Source organism: Dysidea avara, chromosome 4, assembly GCF_963678975.1.
Source record: "Dysidea avara chromosome 4, odDysAvar1.4, whole genome shotgun sequence".
In the NCBI taxonomy this organism is placed as follows: Eukaryota; Metazoa; Porifera; class Demospongiae; order Dictyoceratida; family Dysideidae; genus Dysidea; species Dysidea avara.
The window spans coordinates 34,294,919-34,315,628 of NC_089275.1; the positions used below are offsets into that span (position 1 = coordinate 34,294,919).

General features: G+C 39.7%; 2 protein-coding genes across 2 annotated transcripts; both read right to left on the reverse strand.

Annotated features, from left to right (window-relative positions):
• Positions 1 to 652: 652 nt before the first annotated feature.
• Positions 653 to 1,573, reverse strand: LOC136253786 (uncharacterized). Its single transcript, XM_066046444.1, has one exon. The coding sequence runs from the start codon at positions 1,571 to 1,573 to the stop codon at positions 653 to 655; it is 921 nt and encodes a 306-aa protein (XP_065902516.1).
• LOC136254779 (uncharacterized) lies at positions 1,533 to 6,783 on the reverse strand. The gene is made up of 2 exons (XM_066047522.1): positions 1,884 to 6,783; positions 1,533 to 1,833 (listed from the first exon to the last, which is right to left on the reverse strand). The coding sequence occupies exons 1-2, from the start codon at positions 6,416 to 6,418 to the stop codon at positions 1,668 to 1,670; spliced, it is 4,701 nt and encodes a 1,566-aa protein (XP_065903594.1). The 5' UTR covers positions 6,419 to 6,783; the 3' UTR covers positions 1,533 to 1,667.
• Between the last annotated feature and the right edge of the window lie 13,927 nt (positions 6,784 to 20,710).

The window sequence follows — 20,710 nt, forward strand, 5'->3', positions numbered from 1 at the left end:
TAAACTAAATATCGTCGATATTTACTAAACATCGACGACATTTGCTAAATATCGACGACATTTCACGGGTTATCATGCTTTTTAAAATATTACATAATGAAACATCCATTTCCATTTACCACCTTCCTATGCCAATAACCACATGTACAAGAGGGCACTCTTACAGATTCAGACAGGTATCAGCCCACTTAAACATTTATTTGCACTCTTTTTTCCCTGCCACTATCAAAATATGGAACAGCCTCCCAGCTACTGCAATTGAAGCAACCAATGTAGATGACTTTCAGAAAAGGATTGTAGACTATTTTTGTATTAACCCAGCTATATAGTCTAAAATGTTGTACATTTTGTTTTCTTGCATGTATCTGTGCTTTATACTCCCTAATGGAGGTCTGCACAGTATTAATAATAAATAAATAAAAAATAAATAAATTTAGCTAAACATCGATGACATTTACTAAACATCGACGATTGTCGATATCGGAACGTTTAGAAGGAGACCAGGTTCCTTGTTGTACACGATTGATCGGGAAGGGAAGGATACCACAACACGCACACTCGATCTAATAACACACTACATACTCCAATTATAGCACATCATTACATCATACTAAATATAGCGTTACTTATAATAGCTAAAGTACAGTAACAGTTAACTATCTATGACATCCTCCGGGGCCCCTGAAAGAATGTTAGCCCACTGTGTTAATCTTTCTCGAGCCTTACTAGCTGAGCTCCTTGTAGGACGCGTTTCAATAACTTCTTCGGGGATATCCACTTGACTATTACTCGTTGAACTTGTCTTCTCGACCTCACAATCCGGTTTGTTGTCCTTACTACAGACAGTGTCCTTGCCTTGAGCAGATACTTCAAGTGGGACCAGCCTGACAATAGGTCTATTTGTTTGACCTGTACTGGTCCTAATGTTTGCGGCTCTCACCAAACCATCACCTCCATATGTCAATTCCTCGACAACAGCCAATCTCCATTTGACGCGAGGCCCATCATCGTGCACAAGCACAACATCCCCCACAGCAATTTTGCATTCATTGCTTCCAGACGTGCGATGAAATTCCCGGAGGGAAGTTAAATATTCATTCTTCCACCTCGTTGTAAAGTGTTGTAACAGCAAGCCTTGAGTCTTTGCATCTTTGGAGAGACGATCGTGTTCGTTGTAACTTGGATCACTAACCTCATCCATAGTTCTCTGTTCATGTGGTAAGCTTGTGATTCTCCTTCCAGATAACAAGTGGGAGGGAGTTAATGGTTCAGGATCCTTTGGGTCATCAGACACGTATGTCAAAGGCCGATCATTCATCAGGGCCTCCACTTCTACCACAATTGTTTGCAGAACCTCTAGAGAAATGTGGGCTCTTCCAAGCACTTTCTTGATTGCGGATTTTGTGAGGCCTATCAGGCGCTCCCAAAATCCCCCAAACCATGGGGCCTTTTTCGGGATGAATTTCCAGGTCACTCCTTCATGGCTTAGCACTGTTCTTATTTCCTGAGACAAATATAGGGCCTTTAACTCTTCAGCTGCTGCCTGGAAGGTGGTGGCATTATCGGATATCATCAGATGAGGTGTTGACCTGCGTCCAGTAAAACGACGAAAGGCCAGGATAAATGTCTCTGTCGACAAATCAGCAACTACCTCCAGATGTACTGCCCTACTGGTAGCACATGTGAATAAGCATACATATACCTTGATTTCCTCGCCTCGGTTGTACACATAGAGAGCTCCGGTGAAGTCCACCCCAGTCACTGAGAACGGCTGTACATTCTGCAATCTTGCCTTTGGTAAAGGAGCTGGGTCTGGGGCTGTGTATGGTTTGCCTGAATGTTTTCTGCATATTACGCATCGACGGAGAAGTGATCTCACGTACTGTCTGGCTCTTGGTATCCAATAGGACTGGCGCAGGGCTGTTACTGTAGTTCCAACTCCCGAGTGGTAGAGTTTAACATGTGCAGCATACACTACTAAAGCTGTAAACGGATGTTTTGGAGGTAATAGATATGGAAATTTGGCTAGTTGTGTCAACGGAGCGTTATGGATTCTCCCACCGCATCGAAGTAGGCCATTACTGTCGATGAACAATCGTAGTTGACGTACTAGTGTAGACTGTTTGTTACTGGAGTTAGGGGAATTAAGGTTGGATATCTCAGTTGCATAAATCTGATAATGGCTGTTCTTTATCCACTGTATTCTGGCAAGGTCAATTTCTGTAGCTGTAAGTTGCTCACACTGGCAGTCATTGTGTTTCCTGATGGCTGTAATGAACCTGTAAACATAGGCTGAGACTCTTAGCAATTTTCCCAAGCTGCTGTAATTGTTGGGATCGATGATGTTGTGAAGACTGATGGTTGGGGATGATGACAATGGTTGTGGAGCTGCAGGTATAAATTCCTCACAGGTGATGGCTGCCACATGTAAGTGGAAGGTTGAGGAAGGGGTCCATTGTGGCCAATTGCTGTCATTAGTTAACCATGGTGGGCCTTTGTTCCAGAGTAAAGAAGATGAAAGTTGACTGGTACTGGACCCTCTAGTGATCATGTCAGCAGGGTTATCAGCTGTCGGACAGTAGTGCCAAGTGGCGTCATACTTCTGTGTAATTAGTTGGATTTCACTAACACGGTGTTGTACAAATGGCTTCAGCTTTTTATGTCCCTGTATCCAGTACAGCACTATTTGACTGTCAGTCCAAAAATGTGACTTGAATTTGTGTCGTGTGAAGGAAGTTTGAAGATAATCACTAAGTCGTGTTGCTGTGATTGCTCCTAGTAGTTCAAGTTGTGGTACTGTAAGAGGTTTCAAAGGAGCCACTCTTCCTCTTGCCATCACAAAGGTGGTTTCATCCTTCTGACGAAAAAAGGCGATGGTGCCATAGGCCTTGATGTTAGCATCACAAAACAGATGTAGTTCAGCATTGGTCATTTTAGATTCACAGCTGTAGTACTGGCGTGGAATTGCTAGCTCACTAACAGAGACTAAATCTGTAAAAATTGAGGACCATTCTTGACATAGGATATCACTCAATGGTTCATCCCAGTCCACACTCTCCTTCCAGAGCCTTTGAATGAGCATTTTAGCTCTAATTGTAACAGGAGTAGCAAGCCCTATGGGATCAAAAACTTTGCAGGACTGCTGTAAGACTTCACGCTTGGTGACTAAGTTATTGATGTTGGCAAGTTTGCTAGGAGTAAGGTGTAGTTGATCATCATGAGTTGACCACTGAATGCCAAGGATGTTAACAGTTGTATTAGGGTCTGCGGTAGCATCCTGTGCAGCAAGAGTGTTCAATACAGAACTGTTGGATGCCCAACTGCGTAAGTTGAAGTTTGCCTCTTTCATGATTTGTCGAGCTTGTTGGTAGTACTGTGTAGCAGCCTCTGCTGATGAACAACCTGAAATGATGTTATCAACATAAAGGTTTTGAGTGATGTCATCTGCTACAGTTGTTTGATACTGTTGCAAATGATGACGTAGAACTGCATTCAGGATGAATGGGGAGGAGGTTGCCCCAAATAATACTGCTTGAAAGCGGTATGTTATGAGTTCACTGTTGGGATTACTTGTGTCGGAGAGCCACAAGAATCTTGTGTAATCTCGATCATTATGATGTAGTTTGATTTGGAGAAAGGCCTTCTCGATGTCTGTAGCAAATCCGTAATTGTGTAGACGAAATCGGAGGATGATTGAGCACAGATCATTTAGTAGCGTAGGACCTGGTTCAAGACAATCATTGAGACTTGCGGAGGATCTAGACTCACTGCAGCTGCAATCAAACACAATACGAATAGGCGTAGTCACCGAATCCTTTCGCACAGCATGGTGTGGAATGTAGTGGACGCCAGTGGATGTATTAGATGCCTGTACTCTTTCAATGAATCCACGTTTTAACTGGTCAGAAATGATAGCATCATACGTTGATAGCATATGTGGTGTTTGGGCTAGTCGTCGCACTAATGAGGTGGTTCTCTTCTGAGATATGTTGAAATTAGTTGGTAGCGGAGGATGTTGTTCTTTCCATGGGAGCCTTGCCATGTATGAGCCGTCAGCACACCGGGAAATAGCGGTTGAAGAATAATTCTGAAAAAATTGTTCGTCGGGATCAAGTGGGGTTGATTGAGAAATACCAATAGATTCAACAGACCACATGTGTTGCAGTTCCTCCTCTTCTTGTCTGCTATTGGTTATCATACACATTAGATTGGTGATGTTCCTTGGTTGCTGTGGGTTTGTAATTGAAAGTGGACCTGACAAGAGGTATCCAAGTTTAGAACTGATTGCAGTAGGCCCATTGCCACGAACAGTGTGGTCACCCACGAAGTCCCAATAGTGGTTAGCACCAATTAACAATGAAATTTCAAAGCTGTCAGATCTGGTTACTGGATGTGCTAACTGAAGTCCCTTGAGGTGAGGTAGATCAGTCAAACAGGATGTTTCTACTGTGTTCTCCAAGGGTGTGGCTATGGAGGGAACAATTAAAACAGTTATGGAGATAGGTGTACCTGATTTAGTGATCACTTGAAGACTTGCGACATTCAGTTTCTTTACTTGTGGGTTAGGAGATCCAAATGTAGAGAGTTGTATTAATTCTGTCTGATGAGGCTGCAATCGTAGCTTGTCGATTAATATTTGTGTTGCGAAGGAACGTTGGGAGCCTTCATCGAATAGAATGTTTGCGTCCACTTGAGTGCCTTCATGGGCGACTGTAGCAACTGCTGTCTTCAGCAGACAGATAGGCTCCTTTGTCAACTGTATAGATTGTAGAGTTGCAGTTGTTGATATTGTCAAGGATGCTACTGGCGGTGTATTTTGAGCTGGATTGGAGTTGTTAGCCGACGGATTGATAGTTGGTGGATTACTAGTAGGATTGGTGGTGGCCGGACTTTGAAGAGTTCCACGTGGTGCTGTCTGGCTGGATGCTCTACTAGCTGAATCATCCGTGTTATTGGTGCAGAGGCTGGTATGATGTTTCCTTCTGCATAGCCGGCAACGTGTCTTTGAAGTGCACCTAGACACCCTGTGGTGGCCCAGACAATTGAAACATAGGTTATTTTGTTTGATGAAATCTACTCTTGCTTGTTGCATCTTAATTGTATCACAGTTGCTGGAATTGTGTGTAGTGTTCTTGCAGTAGCTGCAACTAGGGCGTTGACTGTGGGTGGTTGATGTGCCCTTAACATTTGCATGAAAGGCAGCTGTTGGAAGAGTTGAGGCACCTTCAGAACTCTTCGATCTTCGGGGTATGACACTATGGAGACTGGTTTCAAATATTCTGATTTCCTTAAGTAGGGCTGCTTGAAGTTCCTCTATAGTCCAATCACTGTTTTCACGAGCTCTAGCTATGTTTCTGATGGTGTTGACTGGTAGCTTTCTTAGCAGAAAGGGGACAAGCATTGCACTGTAAGAGTCAGTTTTCTTTCCTAGGGAAGCCAAGCTACGGATGTGGCTTTCAATCAGGTCATGAAACCGTCTTAAGCCCTCTAAGGTGTCTGTTGGAGTTGAAAGGTCAATTAACGCCTGGATGTGTGAACTAACCAGTAAGTGATTTTGACCAAAACGTTTCTGTAAAACTTCAACAGAGTGCTGGTAGCTAGAAGAGGTAAGCGGAAGTCCAGCAATAACTTGGGCAGCATCACCACGTAATTGGGCACGTAGGTAAGTTAGCTTCTGTGCACCAGTTAGCTGTGAATTATTGTGAATTGCTGCTTCATAACTATCCCAAAAGGGCTGCCAGTCTAATGGATCACCTCCAAACACAGAGATTGTAAGCTTTGGTAGGCGTATAGCTATTCCACCTTCACTGTTAGTAGCACCCTTGCCAGGAGCAATAGACCTGTCTTGTCGGGTAGCACCCGTGCCAGAGGCAATAGATTTGTCTTGTAGGGTGTGCAATGTTACCGCTGCTTCCTTATCAGTGGAACTACTGTCATGGACAGGGGCAGGTAGTGAAGCACCAGTCTCCAGGGTCATGGACAAGTTACTTTCTGTGTCGCCAGTGGCTTCTGAGTTTGTAGCTAGTGTTGGTTGTGAATCCAGTAGTTTTGATCTAGGCTGCTCTGAGTGAGTAGGCTGCTGAATGCTGTTCTGCAAATATGTTTTGATGAATGACTTAATGTTTCCAACTGTCTCTGTTATTTTACACTGAACCTCTTCGGTTTCAAGAACTTCCGTCTCTAATTCATCCTCGTTTTCAATGAGTGAGAGGATCTTGGCGTCTAAATCAGTGAGTAACTTTTCCTTACGATTAAATTGATGAATTAACGACTCCAGAGCTGTAGAGGTTTTAATCCTTGTCTCTTCGGTAAGGTCGGTAGTGACCGTGTTCAGCAGTTCATCAGAATTAGCGAACAATCTCGTGAGGTGTGAGCGGTAGCCTTTTCGTGAACCGCGGTGCCGTTGAATGTCCTCCATCCTGACCTAAGGTAAATGAGAGCAACAACAAGTGTTCGCAACAAGGTATCGCTTGCCTTCAGTGGTACCATTAGGTTTGCCACGGTACCACGACGTCTAGGTGAGTGGTTAAAAAATGTCGAAGGACAAGCGAAATCCTGGAATAAGGCAACAGATCCTGGGATACAGCACCAGATGTCGATATCGGGACGTTTAGAAGGAGACCAGGTTCCTTGTTGTACACGATTGATCGGGAAGGGAAGGATACCACAACACGCACACTCGATCTAATAACACACTACATACTCCAATTATAGCACATCATTACATCATACTAAATATAGCGTTACTTATAATAGCTAAAGTACAGTAACAGTTAACTATCTATGACAACGATATTTACTAAACATCGACGACATTTACTAAACATTGATGACATTTGCTAAACATCGACGATATTTAACAATTCACCTGCTTTTGCGTTTTAATTTTCTGCGAATCCTTCAGTATAATAATATTATAGGCGCTTATGCTTGTAAATACTAATTGCTGATTAGCTGCTTGTGACTGTAGATGAACCATCTGTGGTGCTATGCGTGACTCATTAGGCTTGTTTTCATTCGGATGAGTCCATGACCTTTAATGGAAATAATTGCTGCGCGTTTATTAAGATCAATGTTGCTGTCATTGGCGACGAGAGGAACTGATCTCATCTGTAACTAAGGATGTGAGGTATGAAGTTACCTTTTCAGTTGTAAATGTGACAATTTGTAAACTGCACGTGTTTCACTTTTCATCCCTGGGTGCCAATACTCTCATTGACAGCATTATTGAATATAACGCTGTCCGCTGTCACTGAGAGTATAATTATTTAGTTGCATGAATCAAGTACTGTTTTATTTAGTTGTTTATTAATACTTTACAGGACTGTAATGCACCTATCAATGTAATTCCCGACTACCACTGATACGGGCTAAGGGTAGGGGATGGTGGGGGGATTGATCGCTACATTTCTCCGACATAATGGGGATCTATCTTCACTAAAGAAATTCACTCAGACAGCAAAGCTGTGTGCTTTCAGGTTAATTAGGAAGGAGTGTCTCGGGTGCTAGCTACTACGTTCGTACTAGAATCCACTCGAACTAACTCATCACTAGACCAACGCCACACAACCGTACAAATCCCCTCCTAGCCCCAGTATTCCCGGGTGTTACAAGTCAAGACTTGGTCGTGGTTTGCATTGCCAGTACATCCCCAGTAGGTGGGGAATTGTAATTTTCAGTGATGCAAATCCCCACCTTCCCCCACCTCAGCCCGTATTAGTGGTAGTCGGGGATTACATTGATAGGTGCATAACAGATCAGTACACAAAATTAAACTAGTAAAATAGCTTGTTGTAATATTCATATGAATCTCAGCAGGCCACAATTTGAGTGCTCTTGCCAGACCAGTACTTTTTATTTAGTCAAATTTCCCAACCAAACAATATAATATGGACTTGCCTGCAAAGATGAAATTCTGAGATCATTTCAACTTGTCAACTAGCTACACACAAGGGTAGTTCTAGAAATTTGCTGCCTGGTCTCCCAACTCAAAGGTAGAGCAACTTGTTAAGCTTGATTGTCAGTGGTGCATTATTGGTTGCATGCTTTTAATTCACCCTCAAGGAATTTTAATATTGGTAACTTAGACCAAGATACTCTAGTAGAGCAGTCAATATTAAATTACTCTGATAGAATCATCAACATTATAGAGAGGCAACAAGGATAATTGAAGAATTTTATTTGCTAGAGTCATCCATGTAATTTATTTTATAGCAGGTACAGTGGAACCTCTCTTATCCAGGTAGTCTGGTATACTGTCCTTATCTCAGAAATATCCGTAACTGGTAAAGTTAACTGTTCTGAAATGTTACTATTGCTACTATACATTTTAGTGGGCAGAAGGGGAAGTCACTACAGAGCATTCGTGGTCACTCCCCTGGGTTGTAAATTTTTTTATCACCTAGCAACCAAGTGGTAGTTAGAATCAACAAGCCACCTAACATGTAAACATCTTATTGTCAATAGACTACAGGCCACATGCTTGTGACTAATTTGGACTGTCTGGGCCTGGATAAGAGGTCCAGATAAGGGAGATTTCAAAGTTATTTCACAGGTCCCTTAGTCCTGTAGAGCAATGTGTGAGTCAGAGGCTGTACAGTTGAATTACAAAGTACAAAATGATTCCAGTTTGTGTCAATGAATGCCTATCTACTGTATTAGTGTGAAAAGTTTAAAGTGAATGAGAATTTTTCATTAATACTTGGAAAGTACTGCTTCTACCTTTTGCTACCCTGTCAGTACTCAGCAGCAGGCTGCTACAATTTTCAAAGTCAATGGCAATAAATCATCACAGTTTTTTCCCAGTTTTAAGAGTAAACAATTTCAACATGAGACATATTGTGTGTAAATCAACAGCTGTAATTTCAAACAGCTATAGTGCATTTTTTTACAACTGTACAGCAAACTGAAAAACACACATGTGCATTGTGTGATGTCACTAAAGTCTAGCCTCACTATATTATGTTTTTTTGTTTTCTTTCCTTTTTAGTTGTCTCCTGGTATACACTCACAAACTTGATGTGGACATTCTGACAAATCACAAAAGAAACCCAAAACAGTACATTTCTGAGCTCTGATTGTGGATCATCCATAGCGAGTTGATGAGCAACTGCATACTAGGTAGACCTACATACGAAGCAAATACAGTGGAGTAGAATCTTACACTGACACTGCACCATTTAGTAATATGCTTAATTCTTTGTTCCACTACTTGAGAAACTTTGGCAATGGTGAAATTGATTGTCACCAAAGATCTGCTGTAGTGATTTCAATGGTTGCATACTTCATACTATTTTAATTAATAAAAGATTAAACATGTTAATGTTTAATATCAGTACAAAATACATAAGTACTGTACACATGTGTAACTCAGTAGTTTCCAAGCACAGATAAGATGTGCTTTATTACAAAAGGCCATCTAAGAATAAATGTAGGGGTGCTCGAACACTTTCTTTTTACTGTGTAGTAACTACAATAGGAAGGCACTGCTATAAGCTACAGGTGCACTTGTATTTTATAAACGCTAATATCTTTTTAAAATTAATGTGCTTGTGCCAATTATGTTGGCATGATTGTATATTAACAGGCTAGCAAAAGCATCAAGTATTATACCAGCATATAATACAAGATTTTAAAGCAATGTGAATGTAAGAAATACGTGCAGCAAAACATGAACACACTATGCATAATGCTCCATTTAATATCAAATGTACAGTACTCTTATTTTTACAGTTTTTAGCTGATTTGATATACTCTAATAGAGCAGTCACAAAACATATTCTAATAAAACTGTCAGCTCTCAAGCACATTATTTAATTGCATGTGATGGGGCATTTAGAATGTAACAATATCCTCTCAACCAGTCAGTTTGGCTTCCACCAAAAACGTTCTGCTGATCTTCAACTACTATTAACTGTCCATGACTTAGCATCCAGTTTAAATGACAAAGCACAAACTGATTGCATACTGTTGGATTTCAGCAAGGCATTCTACAAGGTTTCCCATGAACTCTTACTGTTAAAGTTAAGGCACTATGGAATTACCAGAGAGACAATTAACTGTATTTGGTCTTTTTTAACCAACCATAAATAGTAAGTGTTTTGGTGATGGTTCTATTTCAGAAGCTGTCAACGTTACCGGTGGAGTACCTCAGTGCTCTGTATTGGGCCCCTTACTGTTCTTGTTTTTATAAATGACTTTCCCAGCTGTATTAAATCTACTTGTCGCCTAATTTGCAGATGACTGTCTGTTGTATCGTATTAAGACACGTACAGATAGGTATCTTTGGAATAAGAAGGCCAATAGCTAGCTAGCATTCACAATACATTAGTCACCTTGCATACCGTACGCAAGGAAATTTTGACAATAGAAAAATTTAACAAAATTGACGAATCAATTAAATTCATCAAACTTAACTTCGTCAAATGTCTTTAAAAGTACAGGTTTTGTCTACAATTTTTTGATTTTGTCAACATTTTATTTATCAAATCTGCTGAAATGTGAATTCATCAAATTTTTCTTGTGTCAAAATTTCCTTGCGTATGGTACAGCAGTGTAGGCAAAGTATACGAAGTGATGCATAAACATTTTAAAAATGCTGTATTGATGTCCATATGAAGATAGGCGTGTGTATATATAAGACTGATTATGTCACAAATATTTATTATAGTATGATAATAGTACATCACTGCACTAACAGGAAACAAATCTAGGTTGGCATATAAAAGTGTAAAAACAAAATACAAGAATGGGGTATGGTATCAATGAGACAGCAACTCATTTGCAGCCATATAGTGCATTTTTGAGCTAGGTTTTGAAAATATGTTAGGTGGTTATTCACCTGGGACAGTCAAGCCCATGAAACAACTAATTTAAATTGCCACATAATAACAGTACATGTAAATGGGTAGTGTCAAGACCAGTATAAACCAAGATTTGAACTGTACTAGATCCATTCTTCTCCCTACCCAATTATTGGTCTGGCCACACAAGGCAACCCAACATAGCTACACCACGCCGGCATGCACAAATTAAAGTATGTAGCTGTCATTGTGCACAAATCCTGTATGCTATAGAGTCTCTAGACCCTCGTTCACGTGAGAGTCTGCCCCTGCCAGACTGAGTTCTGTCATTGGAACATTAAAAAGCGAAACATGTGCAGTGTACATGCTGTCACATTAATTTACAGCTTTACAGGCTAACCCCATACCTCGTATCCTCACAGATGAGTTCCTTCCTCTCAGTCCAACTCGTCGCCAACACAGCAACATTGACCTTAATCTCGCCTTAATAGATGCGCAGCATTAAAGGAGGTACGAATGCCTAATGAGTCGCGTAGTACCACAGATGATTCATCTACAGTCGCAAGCAGCTAATCAGAAATTATTAGTATTGTACGCGCCTATAATATTATTATAGACCTTATTCACTGAATTAATTTCGTAGCGCTTATAACCCGTTGCGAAGGAGTTGTCCGCCAATGTTCGCCATTTGCAGTACCTAAACCATGGTAACATCACAATTCTCCGCCAAATTCGCCATTTGCAGTACCATAACTATGGTAACATGATAGCAACGGTCGTGCTCGCCCAGTTTTAGAACTCAAAATGGCGTCCAAAACACTATCGTCATGGTGAATGTGGACCCTTGTATGGCTTTGCGTGACATCAGAGGGCGCTTACTGTTCTAAATGAATAAGGTCTATAGTAAAGGATCCGCAGAAAATTAAAACGCGAAAGCAGCTGAGTTGCTGAATATCGTCGATGTTTAGCAAATGTCATCAATGTTTAGTAAATGTCATCGATGTTTAGCAAATGTCGTCGATGTTTAGCAAATGTCGTCGATGTTTAGTAAATGCCGTAGATATTTAGCTAAATGTCGTCGATGTTTAGTAAATATCGACGATATTTGGTTTAGATCTCAATTTTTGGGTTTTTGAGACAAATGGCACCCCATAGACTCCATGTGTTCATCTTCGGATGTATCAAGTAGGGAACTTAATGCATGACTTGTTTTTACTAGTATGTGAGTTGTTTTTGTTTACTTTGACTTTAGAATTAATGTACAGTCTGGGGCCCAGCCTTTCTAATCGGCATAAATCAGTATGTATAGCTACACTACAAAGGAAACAAGTTTGGTGACAACTCTGTCTAAGCAGAATCTAAAGGAATTTTGTGTAGTGTGTGAGGAGCAAACATTCAGATACCTCAACTGAGGAGAGTATACTGTGTGACCATCAATGATTCATTAACAGAATAGTGGGCTAATGCCAGATATCTCAGCCTGAGTAGTGAGTTGAATCCAGGATGGGGTCTATTTTACAGAATGGAATGTTTTCTGAATCAAAACTTGCAGCTTGGCTAGCCGCTATCATTGCTGGAATTGCATTTTATCAGTGGAACCTCCAGGAAAATGGAGTAGGATAATAACTAAAATATTAATAGCTGTCTCATTCAGTGATTGTTTTACTACCTGATATATCAAGCAGGTCTCTTCAATTCATTTATTGCATGACCGCGAGGCAAGTTTTGTTACTACAATACAGTAGCCGATTGGATGTCAGTTGTTTCGCTGATCTTGACAAGATAAATAGTTTAGAAGACCACTCAATTTCTTCAGTTTCAGAGCATAGCTAATATCCACAGAGAAATTAACTAGGAAAGTTGCTGGTGACAGGAAAAGTCTAGATGATCATGACTTTATTCAGTCTAATAAACAGAATAATGGTTGATTGAGTGAGGCATCACTTTCAGAATGTTCAAATGACCAGCGATGAGATGTATGGATTTATCGGATTTTTGTTACGGTTGGAGACATTAAATATCCAAAAGCAAACTGACTGTATAATACTAATTCACTTTCTTTATATTTTCTCAATTTTGAGCCTGTATACAAATAATGAAATTTTTCGTAGTACAAATCCTAGAATAAGACGGGAGAGAAAATTTATCTTTGTTTACCTATACTGTACAACTTCAAAGGAAAATAAAGAAAACATAGACAAATCAATAAAATTAGTACAACTACAATAAGGTGAATTACAGATTTAAATAATTAATATGAATTAGAGCCTTTAGATAATTATTGTTCCAAAGCAAAATTGTAGATGGAAAAAACAAAGACTGGTGAGATCTTGGTTAATTAATGACTGTGGTTGGAGATTAAAAGGGTGGTAACTTCTTGTTCTTGAATATGTTACAAAGTGGAAGTACAAATCAAAATGGGATATCAATTTCATTATGAAAACTTTGTATACATAAATAATCTAGCATTACTGTATTCATTTGTCCTCCACTTAAATATGCTACAACAGTGTCAGTACATTGGCAGTCTACCTTGAAATCTCAACTCTAGAGTAGATCCAACACAGAGCAGCCTGCACTGTAACAAATACATTTGATCCCACTGTAATTTCATGGACCAGCTGGACTGGGAATCACTTGAAAATAGACGAACAAATTTAACCTGTTTTGTTTGAAGTGAAGCATGTGAAATGTTACACTTAAGAAATTCTAGGATTCTTAGGTGGTATGTAATTAATGTGAGTGTTCCATTTCAGGTCTGACTAGATACATTGAAATTACACACACACACACACACATCTTGGTCCAAATCATGTTTGCCTGGTGGCTATGGACATGGTTTCACATGCACAGAAGGCTTATAATTGGGATTTGGTTGATCTTGGAGTTTTGGCGATTCAAGGCTAGCAGTTAGACACATCCTTGAATTTGTGCAACAGAAAAAATCAGCCCACTATTGAATACAGCATTAGTCCACTGCACCGGCTGTTAATAACTCCATGCATACACTTCAGTGATGTTTGCAGAATATAGCCTCCTTGCGGTCTGCCAAAATATTTGCTTCTCACACACTACACAAAATTCTTCAAGTTTTAATTCAGCTGGCTTCTTCCTGTTACCAGTGTATGCCTGCTTGCTTTATTTGTACACTGACTTATGACTTGAAAAGCCAGCCAAGACTGTCAAATAAAGCAAAACAGCTCACATAAAGTGCCCTTCTTGATATATCTGTAGATGAACCATGGATGAACATCACTGATACAGCTCATCCCACAATTAATACTTCGTTACTAATGACAACCAACAAGAACCCGCAATCGATCCTTTAATTCTTTTTATCTTATGTTTAATCACCCACTGGAGGTGCCTCTGATAACTTGTAAGGGTACTTTCAGCAATGGTAAGTTGTAAGCTTCAATTTGAGAAAGCGTTCCGTTCCGTGGTTTAGTCCATCATTCCGTTCCGTTCCGTTCCGTTCCGTTCCGTAGAATAGACCCCACCACATTGTAGATGTATCCATGCCATACAGTATAATTATACGTATGACTACACATTTCACCATGCTACACTTTTGTTAACTATAGTATGTTCACGTTGAGCTGAATCCTGAAAAACAGCTAAAAATTAAAAGTGGATTTTTCTCAACGGAATTAACATTTCAGCCAACCAGATGATTATGCACTTGTCAATTTCATGCCCCACCCCCCCACCCCCGGGGGGGATGGGGGAATACAGGGGATTTGACAAATCTTGGTGTCAAATTCCCCACTACTGGGGCAAAATCGGCTGTCAAATCCCCACTATGTCCCCACCCCAATAGTAGGGGATTTGACAACACCTCAAGGATGACTAAGCGTATATTTCATGCATGCGACTAGTAATAAACCTGCCCTGTAGCTAGTAAAATTATAGCAAGTGCGATTCTATTGTTTAGAAGTGCAACTACCCAAAATCGGTCAGTGAATTGGACAACTGTCAATTGCCCCAGGGGTGGGGACAAGAAGCAATGTCAAATCCCCACCTGGGGTGTGGGGATGCCCGGGGTGGAGGGGTGGGGCATGAAATTGACAAGACAGTAAAGTGCATTATTGGTAACAGCAAAGGTGTCAACAACAGACACGTACGGTTTGGCTCTATTACAAGTTCGGGAAAGGGCTGTAATGGCCGCTGTACTTATATGGCTTCCCCATAGGAAATGTATTGAGAAAATTTTGATTGGCCGTAAATATTATGTCAAACGTTTGAACAAAACGATTTTGAAATATTTTTAGCGGGTCAAGCAGTACTACAAATGAGCCAAATTTCAAGATCATGTGTAATTGCATCCATGAGTTATTAAATGTTTTCGAGGATTCAGCTTAACGTGAACATACTACGTGTATAGGCAAGGTAAAGAAACTAAATTGTCTCACATACAATACACATGGTACAGTTTCTTAATATTAGGCATCCCAGCATCCAAGATCTTTTAAACCATAAAAAAATCTGACTGCATTCAGTAACTTCCCAGATCAGAGTGCAAATAGTCAACATGCAGTTTAACTGGTGATCACTACTGCAATATCAAGACGAAACTTGCATGGCAAAGGATTTTTCATATAAATTATAGTGTACCTTTTACACAATCTGCAATAACTCGAAGAGTTGCAGTGTAACTATAGCTATCAAATAATAGAGGTGTACCGATAATCGGATCGGCTACAATTTCGGCCACCGATATGGCATTTTTACCAATATCGGCATCGGTACAGAACAGCAGGAGGACCGATATCGCTACCGATATTTATACAGTAGCAATTGTTTGTACATAAACGGATTATGCATTGGTTTTCTACGTTATCCATGTGGCTCTGGCCATAGATTCTTTATGCTCTGGCTTATTGTTTACTCTGCAACAAGTGCTACGCTACGAGAAGCCATATAAATACACGCAATTCTAGTGTTTGTTGCTGGAAAGCTTATCACAGTTTTTACAAATGAAGCAGTTATAGAGTACCTTTGTAATAAAAGAAGAATCACTGGATAACGGAAACTTGCTGTAGCTACCAGCTTTCTCACAAGTCATTAGAATGCGGAGTAATGCAGAAATATCCGTTTAAGGCTTCATGGGAGTATATCTACATAAAATGTTTGTGGGTGCCTAATTGTCTGGATTGCACAATAGAAACCCAAGCTGTACACCACCACAGGAAGAGTATAGCAATGAATACATGCACATGTTGCTGTAGGGTAGGTAAATGTACACTTTTGTTTGCTTAAAATATTAATGCAAATATCGGATCGATTATCGGTTATCGGCTTCTTTTGGTTACATCAATATCGGATATCGGTACATGCCAAAAACTCATATCGGTACACCTCTATCAAATAATTGATGTTACATCATGTTGGGGGGCAGGTGGAGGGGGGCGGGTGGGTGGGGAGCGGTGGGTGGGTGGGTGCGGAGGGGAGGGGCTGTGGGCCGCCCACGCACAAGAAGTGGTTGACAGTGAAAAAACAGTCTATAAGTATCATACAACTGTTTAAATATATACGTTCTTTGATATTGTATATGCATTAGTTTGCCAGTGATAGTTATAAACGGCGAAAAGAATGTAATGAATTGCCCGCCCACGCCCAATGTGTGCCTTCGTTAAAATGGCTTTGCTCAAAGACGATTTTTTTTTAATTTTTTTTTTAATATATTTTTTTGTTACTGGGCAGACGGCAATTGCCGATGCGCCCAGGGGGCGATCAACACCCCAAAGAAATCACACATACACATAAGATATACAGCAAACAATTAGATAGACAATAAGTAATTAGTAAATGTATCTATGTTTTAAATGTCTATGACATAGTTTTCTGTATAAATACTTTGGTTTGTTTATCATGTTGTAATATTGTGCTGCTGTGTTATGCTATAATAATATTAATGCTTACATTATTTAATGATGTTTGTTTCTATTACTTTAGTGCACGGTGGGAGGTGGAAACGTCCATGATGACGATTGGGCAATGTGCAAATAAGGTGAATGTATGCTTTGTAAAAAGAAGCCCATGTAGCTGTGCAGGGCTCATCTTCTGTACAGATCAGCTTCTGTATAGTCTTTCATTATTTTATTTTTCCCGAGGGGTAGCCAACGCCCACGCAAAACACAGAAATGGTGTACCAGAGGGGTTGCCAACGCCCACGCAAAGCACCCAAATGGTGTGTACGAGACTCCCAATCTTTATGTATTTTTAAAAGCATTTAGTGAGATTGCTAACTAGTAACTACCTGTACAGTTGTTGATCTACATCTTGTTCTAGATATTCATGATCAATCATTGTCTACTTTGTTAAACTCACTTTCTCCATTATTTTTACATGATTTTGGATTTAGGATTTGGTTTCTAATATATTTGTGTATTTCTGATTGGATTTCTCACATAGCATACAAGAGTCCCAAGGCATTGGCTACCCCTCGCTTTTTACCAAAAGCTAGTTCATCTCTAGTTGACAAAGATAGTGTGACCATCTAATTATGATATTACAATCTAAATTAAATTCTTGATCACAGATACACATTTCCCTTGTTGCTATTAGAGGTGTACCGATATGGGTTTTTGGCATGTACCGATATCCGATATTGATGTAACCAAAAGAAGCCGATAACCGATAATCGATCCGATATTTGCATTAATATTTTAAGCAAACAAAAGTGTACATTTACCTACCCTACAGCAACATGTGCATGTATTCATTGCTATACTCTTCCTGTGGTGGTGTACAGCTTGGGTTTCTATTGTGCAATCCAGACAATTAGGCACCCACAAACATTTTATGTAGATATACTCCCATGAAGCCTTAAACGGATATTTCTGCATTACTCCGCATTCTAATGACTTGTGAGAAAGCTGGTAGCTACAGCAAGTTTCCGTTATCCAGTGATTCTTCTTTTATTACAAAGGTACTCTATAACTGCTTCATTTGTAAAGACTGTGATGAGCTTTCCAGCAACAAACACTAGAATTGTGTGTATTTATATGGCTTCTCGTAGCGTAGCACTTGTTGCAGAGTAAACAATAAGCCAGAGCATAAAGAATCTATGGCCAGAACCACATGGACAACGTAGAAAACCAATGCATAATCCGTTTATGTACAAACTATTGCTACTGTATAAATATCGGTAGCGATATCGGTCCTCCTGCTGTTCTGTACCGATACCGATATTGGTAAAAAATGCCATATCGGTGGCCGATATTGTAGCCGATCCGATTATCGGTACACCTCTAGTTGCTATATGTGGCGCACCACAAAATTAACCAATGTAAACAACCATTACCATACCTTGTAGTGTTTTATTTTTATGTGAATATGTAGTGAAGTGTTTTATTTTTATGTGAATATGTAGTGAAGTGTGTGTGTAGTGTGTGTGTGTGTGTGTGTGTGTGTGTGTGTGTGTGTGTGTGTGTGTGTGTGTGTGTGTAGTGTGTAGTGTGTGCGTGATAAAGATTTTTTTAAATTCACCAATTTAAATGTGACTGTTTTTTTCCACAGGTTTATATGTTGGAGAACTGCAAACAACTCAAGAAACAACTAACTTGAAATTTTTATAATGACCATTTTTAAAAATATTTATTTGATTACATGTACAAAATACAATGATGTATCACGTGATCAAAAAGTTATTAGCATGATGTACAAGAACTATTGACCATTGAAAAGTTGATGAATTAAACATTCAAGAACGGAATGCTTCTCCATTGCAACTCGCCCACGCAATATAGCGCGCGCGTCACTAATAATCAGTGCTCAGCCGGGGTATGCGACTATTGGATTGAGATGGTGATTTTTATAAAATTATTTGTACCGTGTAAAACGTTCGTCACGAACGGTATAGCTAGCTGAAGTATTCAAGAAAGGATAGATCTAGCCTGGTATAACCTGGAATCGTTAAAAGTTCGCGCCTGGATTGTTGGGGTGAGCCAATATTTTCATTGCCAATGGTTCTATGTGTAATGTTAAACCCCCTACTTTGTACCATGAGGCCCCTATTCGGTGATTATTAGTTTCTCATCCAGCCTTTCTAATTATTATGATGCGGGCGGGAGGGTATTACCATTATACCATTATTTTATAATATTAACAGTAGGTATTCCAGTATCCAAGATTTTTAAATAAAAAAATTCTCCGTATATTCCCCAATAGAACCCTGGCACAAAACAACAACTCGCGTTTAACTTGGGATTGCTCCGTAGTCCGAGCTCCAATGAGGATGAAAATCGCTATGGGGTTTGTCCACACGCTGATCATCATGAAAATCTTAGTTTTGTCATGCGCGTTACATATAAGTAAGTTTTGTGTTGTTTTGTAATCTTTTCAAGCCTTGTAATGTATGTAGAATACTTTAAAACTTTAAAAAACATAGGGTCGGGTGGAAGGTAGTCACTGGTGCTTACTTTAAAGTGCGTAGTTACTTCGCTCGGGTTAGCGATTGTCAGCTCCAGAGCAATTTTCTGGTGGCTGTGTCATCAGCTCAAAAATACAAACCACTTCAAAGTCAGCATAACAACGCCGTAATTGAAACCACAACTCCACCTTAGGCATTGTTGCATCATTGTAGCACCTCCACTTTAGTTGTTTACCTTTATAAGTTGTTAGCTAACTTGATGTTTTTACTTACTTGAGATGTGGCACTTACCTATGGGTATACACCATTGTATTGAGAAGTGTGCAGTAGGTGAAACATGTTTGCTCACCACAAAGCATACAAAGATTGTTGAAATCCGATAACATCTGAAGTTACTCTCATTACATGTACAAACTTGCAGATAGAAGCAACTGCAGTTTCAAGATAGTCCAGATTGCTAGATGGCTTCCTGATTCAATTGTGCCATTTTTCCCTTTAAAATGTATGGGGAGCCCCGGAGAAAAAATGTACCTTTTTTTCAGTTTTAAAGCACTGTGCATGCCAAAGTAGTTAATACCAACCCAACAAACTATATATTTCTGAGATTGGCAATCAATACTCTATCTTTTGAGCATATAAAAAGTCCACTTTTCCAAAATTTAAAAATTGGGCTGGAATGCCTATTAACAGATGATGTACAGACCTTGTCCAAATTGTCTTTTTTTCTTACTCCAAATATTTCCTTCACCAGCTGATTCTACTTTTCGTGATCGCCAACTGTTTTTCGACAGTCAACTGAAAGCCTGTTTTGATGAAGTCGATAGAGCATGATTGCAACTGGCACTGTAGCAATTTGCTAAGGAAAACAACAGTTCTCCTGGTGATATATAGCGCATTGTAGCGTTCATCAACAAAAACTATAACTGTTTGGTATCACGTGTTCTTCTGAGCATGCGCAGAGTAAATAATGGCTTGCCATGCGGTAGCTTAAGAAGGATGCGGGCGGTGGATGAGAAACTAATAATCACCAAACAGGGGCCTGAAGAAGGGCGTATTAAGCTGTTACATTTTACGTGAAAGTAGATGTCATGCTGGCCATTCCTGCTAGAACCTGGGAAAGGTTTAAAAGTTATCTGACGCTCCATAACAGAGCCTTGAAAACCTGCTTCCAGTGTAGACGCGTGTATCTTGTCAATAAAATTTTTTAAATTAAATGTCGCTTAATTGTTGGATATGTGTACACAAAGTTTTTTACCAACAGATATCACTTACAACTACCAACATCACGATCCACGAGACAGTACCATCCACTGCACTACATCTTACCACATGTATCTACCACAGCACACCAAGATAGTTATTTTTCAAAAACAATTAATGATTGGAACTCTTTACCAGTAGATCTTATTGAAATTGCAGATGCTGACATTTTTAGAACTACAATCATTATTGTAATTGTGTTGCATGTATTTGGGAAAATCTGAGCACACCAGCAGGGCTGACTGCTCAGTAATAATAATAATCATAATCAGGG

What these genes read in the sequence shown, in the direction of transcription:
- LOC136253786 (XM_066046444.1), bottom strand. Translation starts at nt 1,573, where the DNA reads ATGATATCCGATAATGCCACCACCTTCCAGGCAGCAGCTGAAGAGTTA.
- LOC136254779 (XM_066047522.1), bottom strand. Translation starts at nt 6,418, where the DNA reads ATGGAGGACATTCAACGGCACCGCGGTTCACGAAAAGGCTACCGCTCA. An exon ending in TGGATACCAAGAGCCAGACA is followed by an intron (nt 1,834 to 1,883) that starts GTACGTGAGATC and finishes GAAAACATTCAG; the next exon opens with GCAAACCATACACAGCCCCA.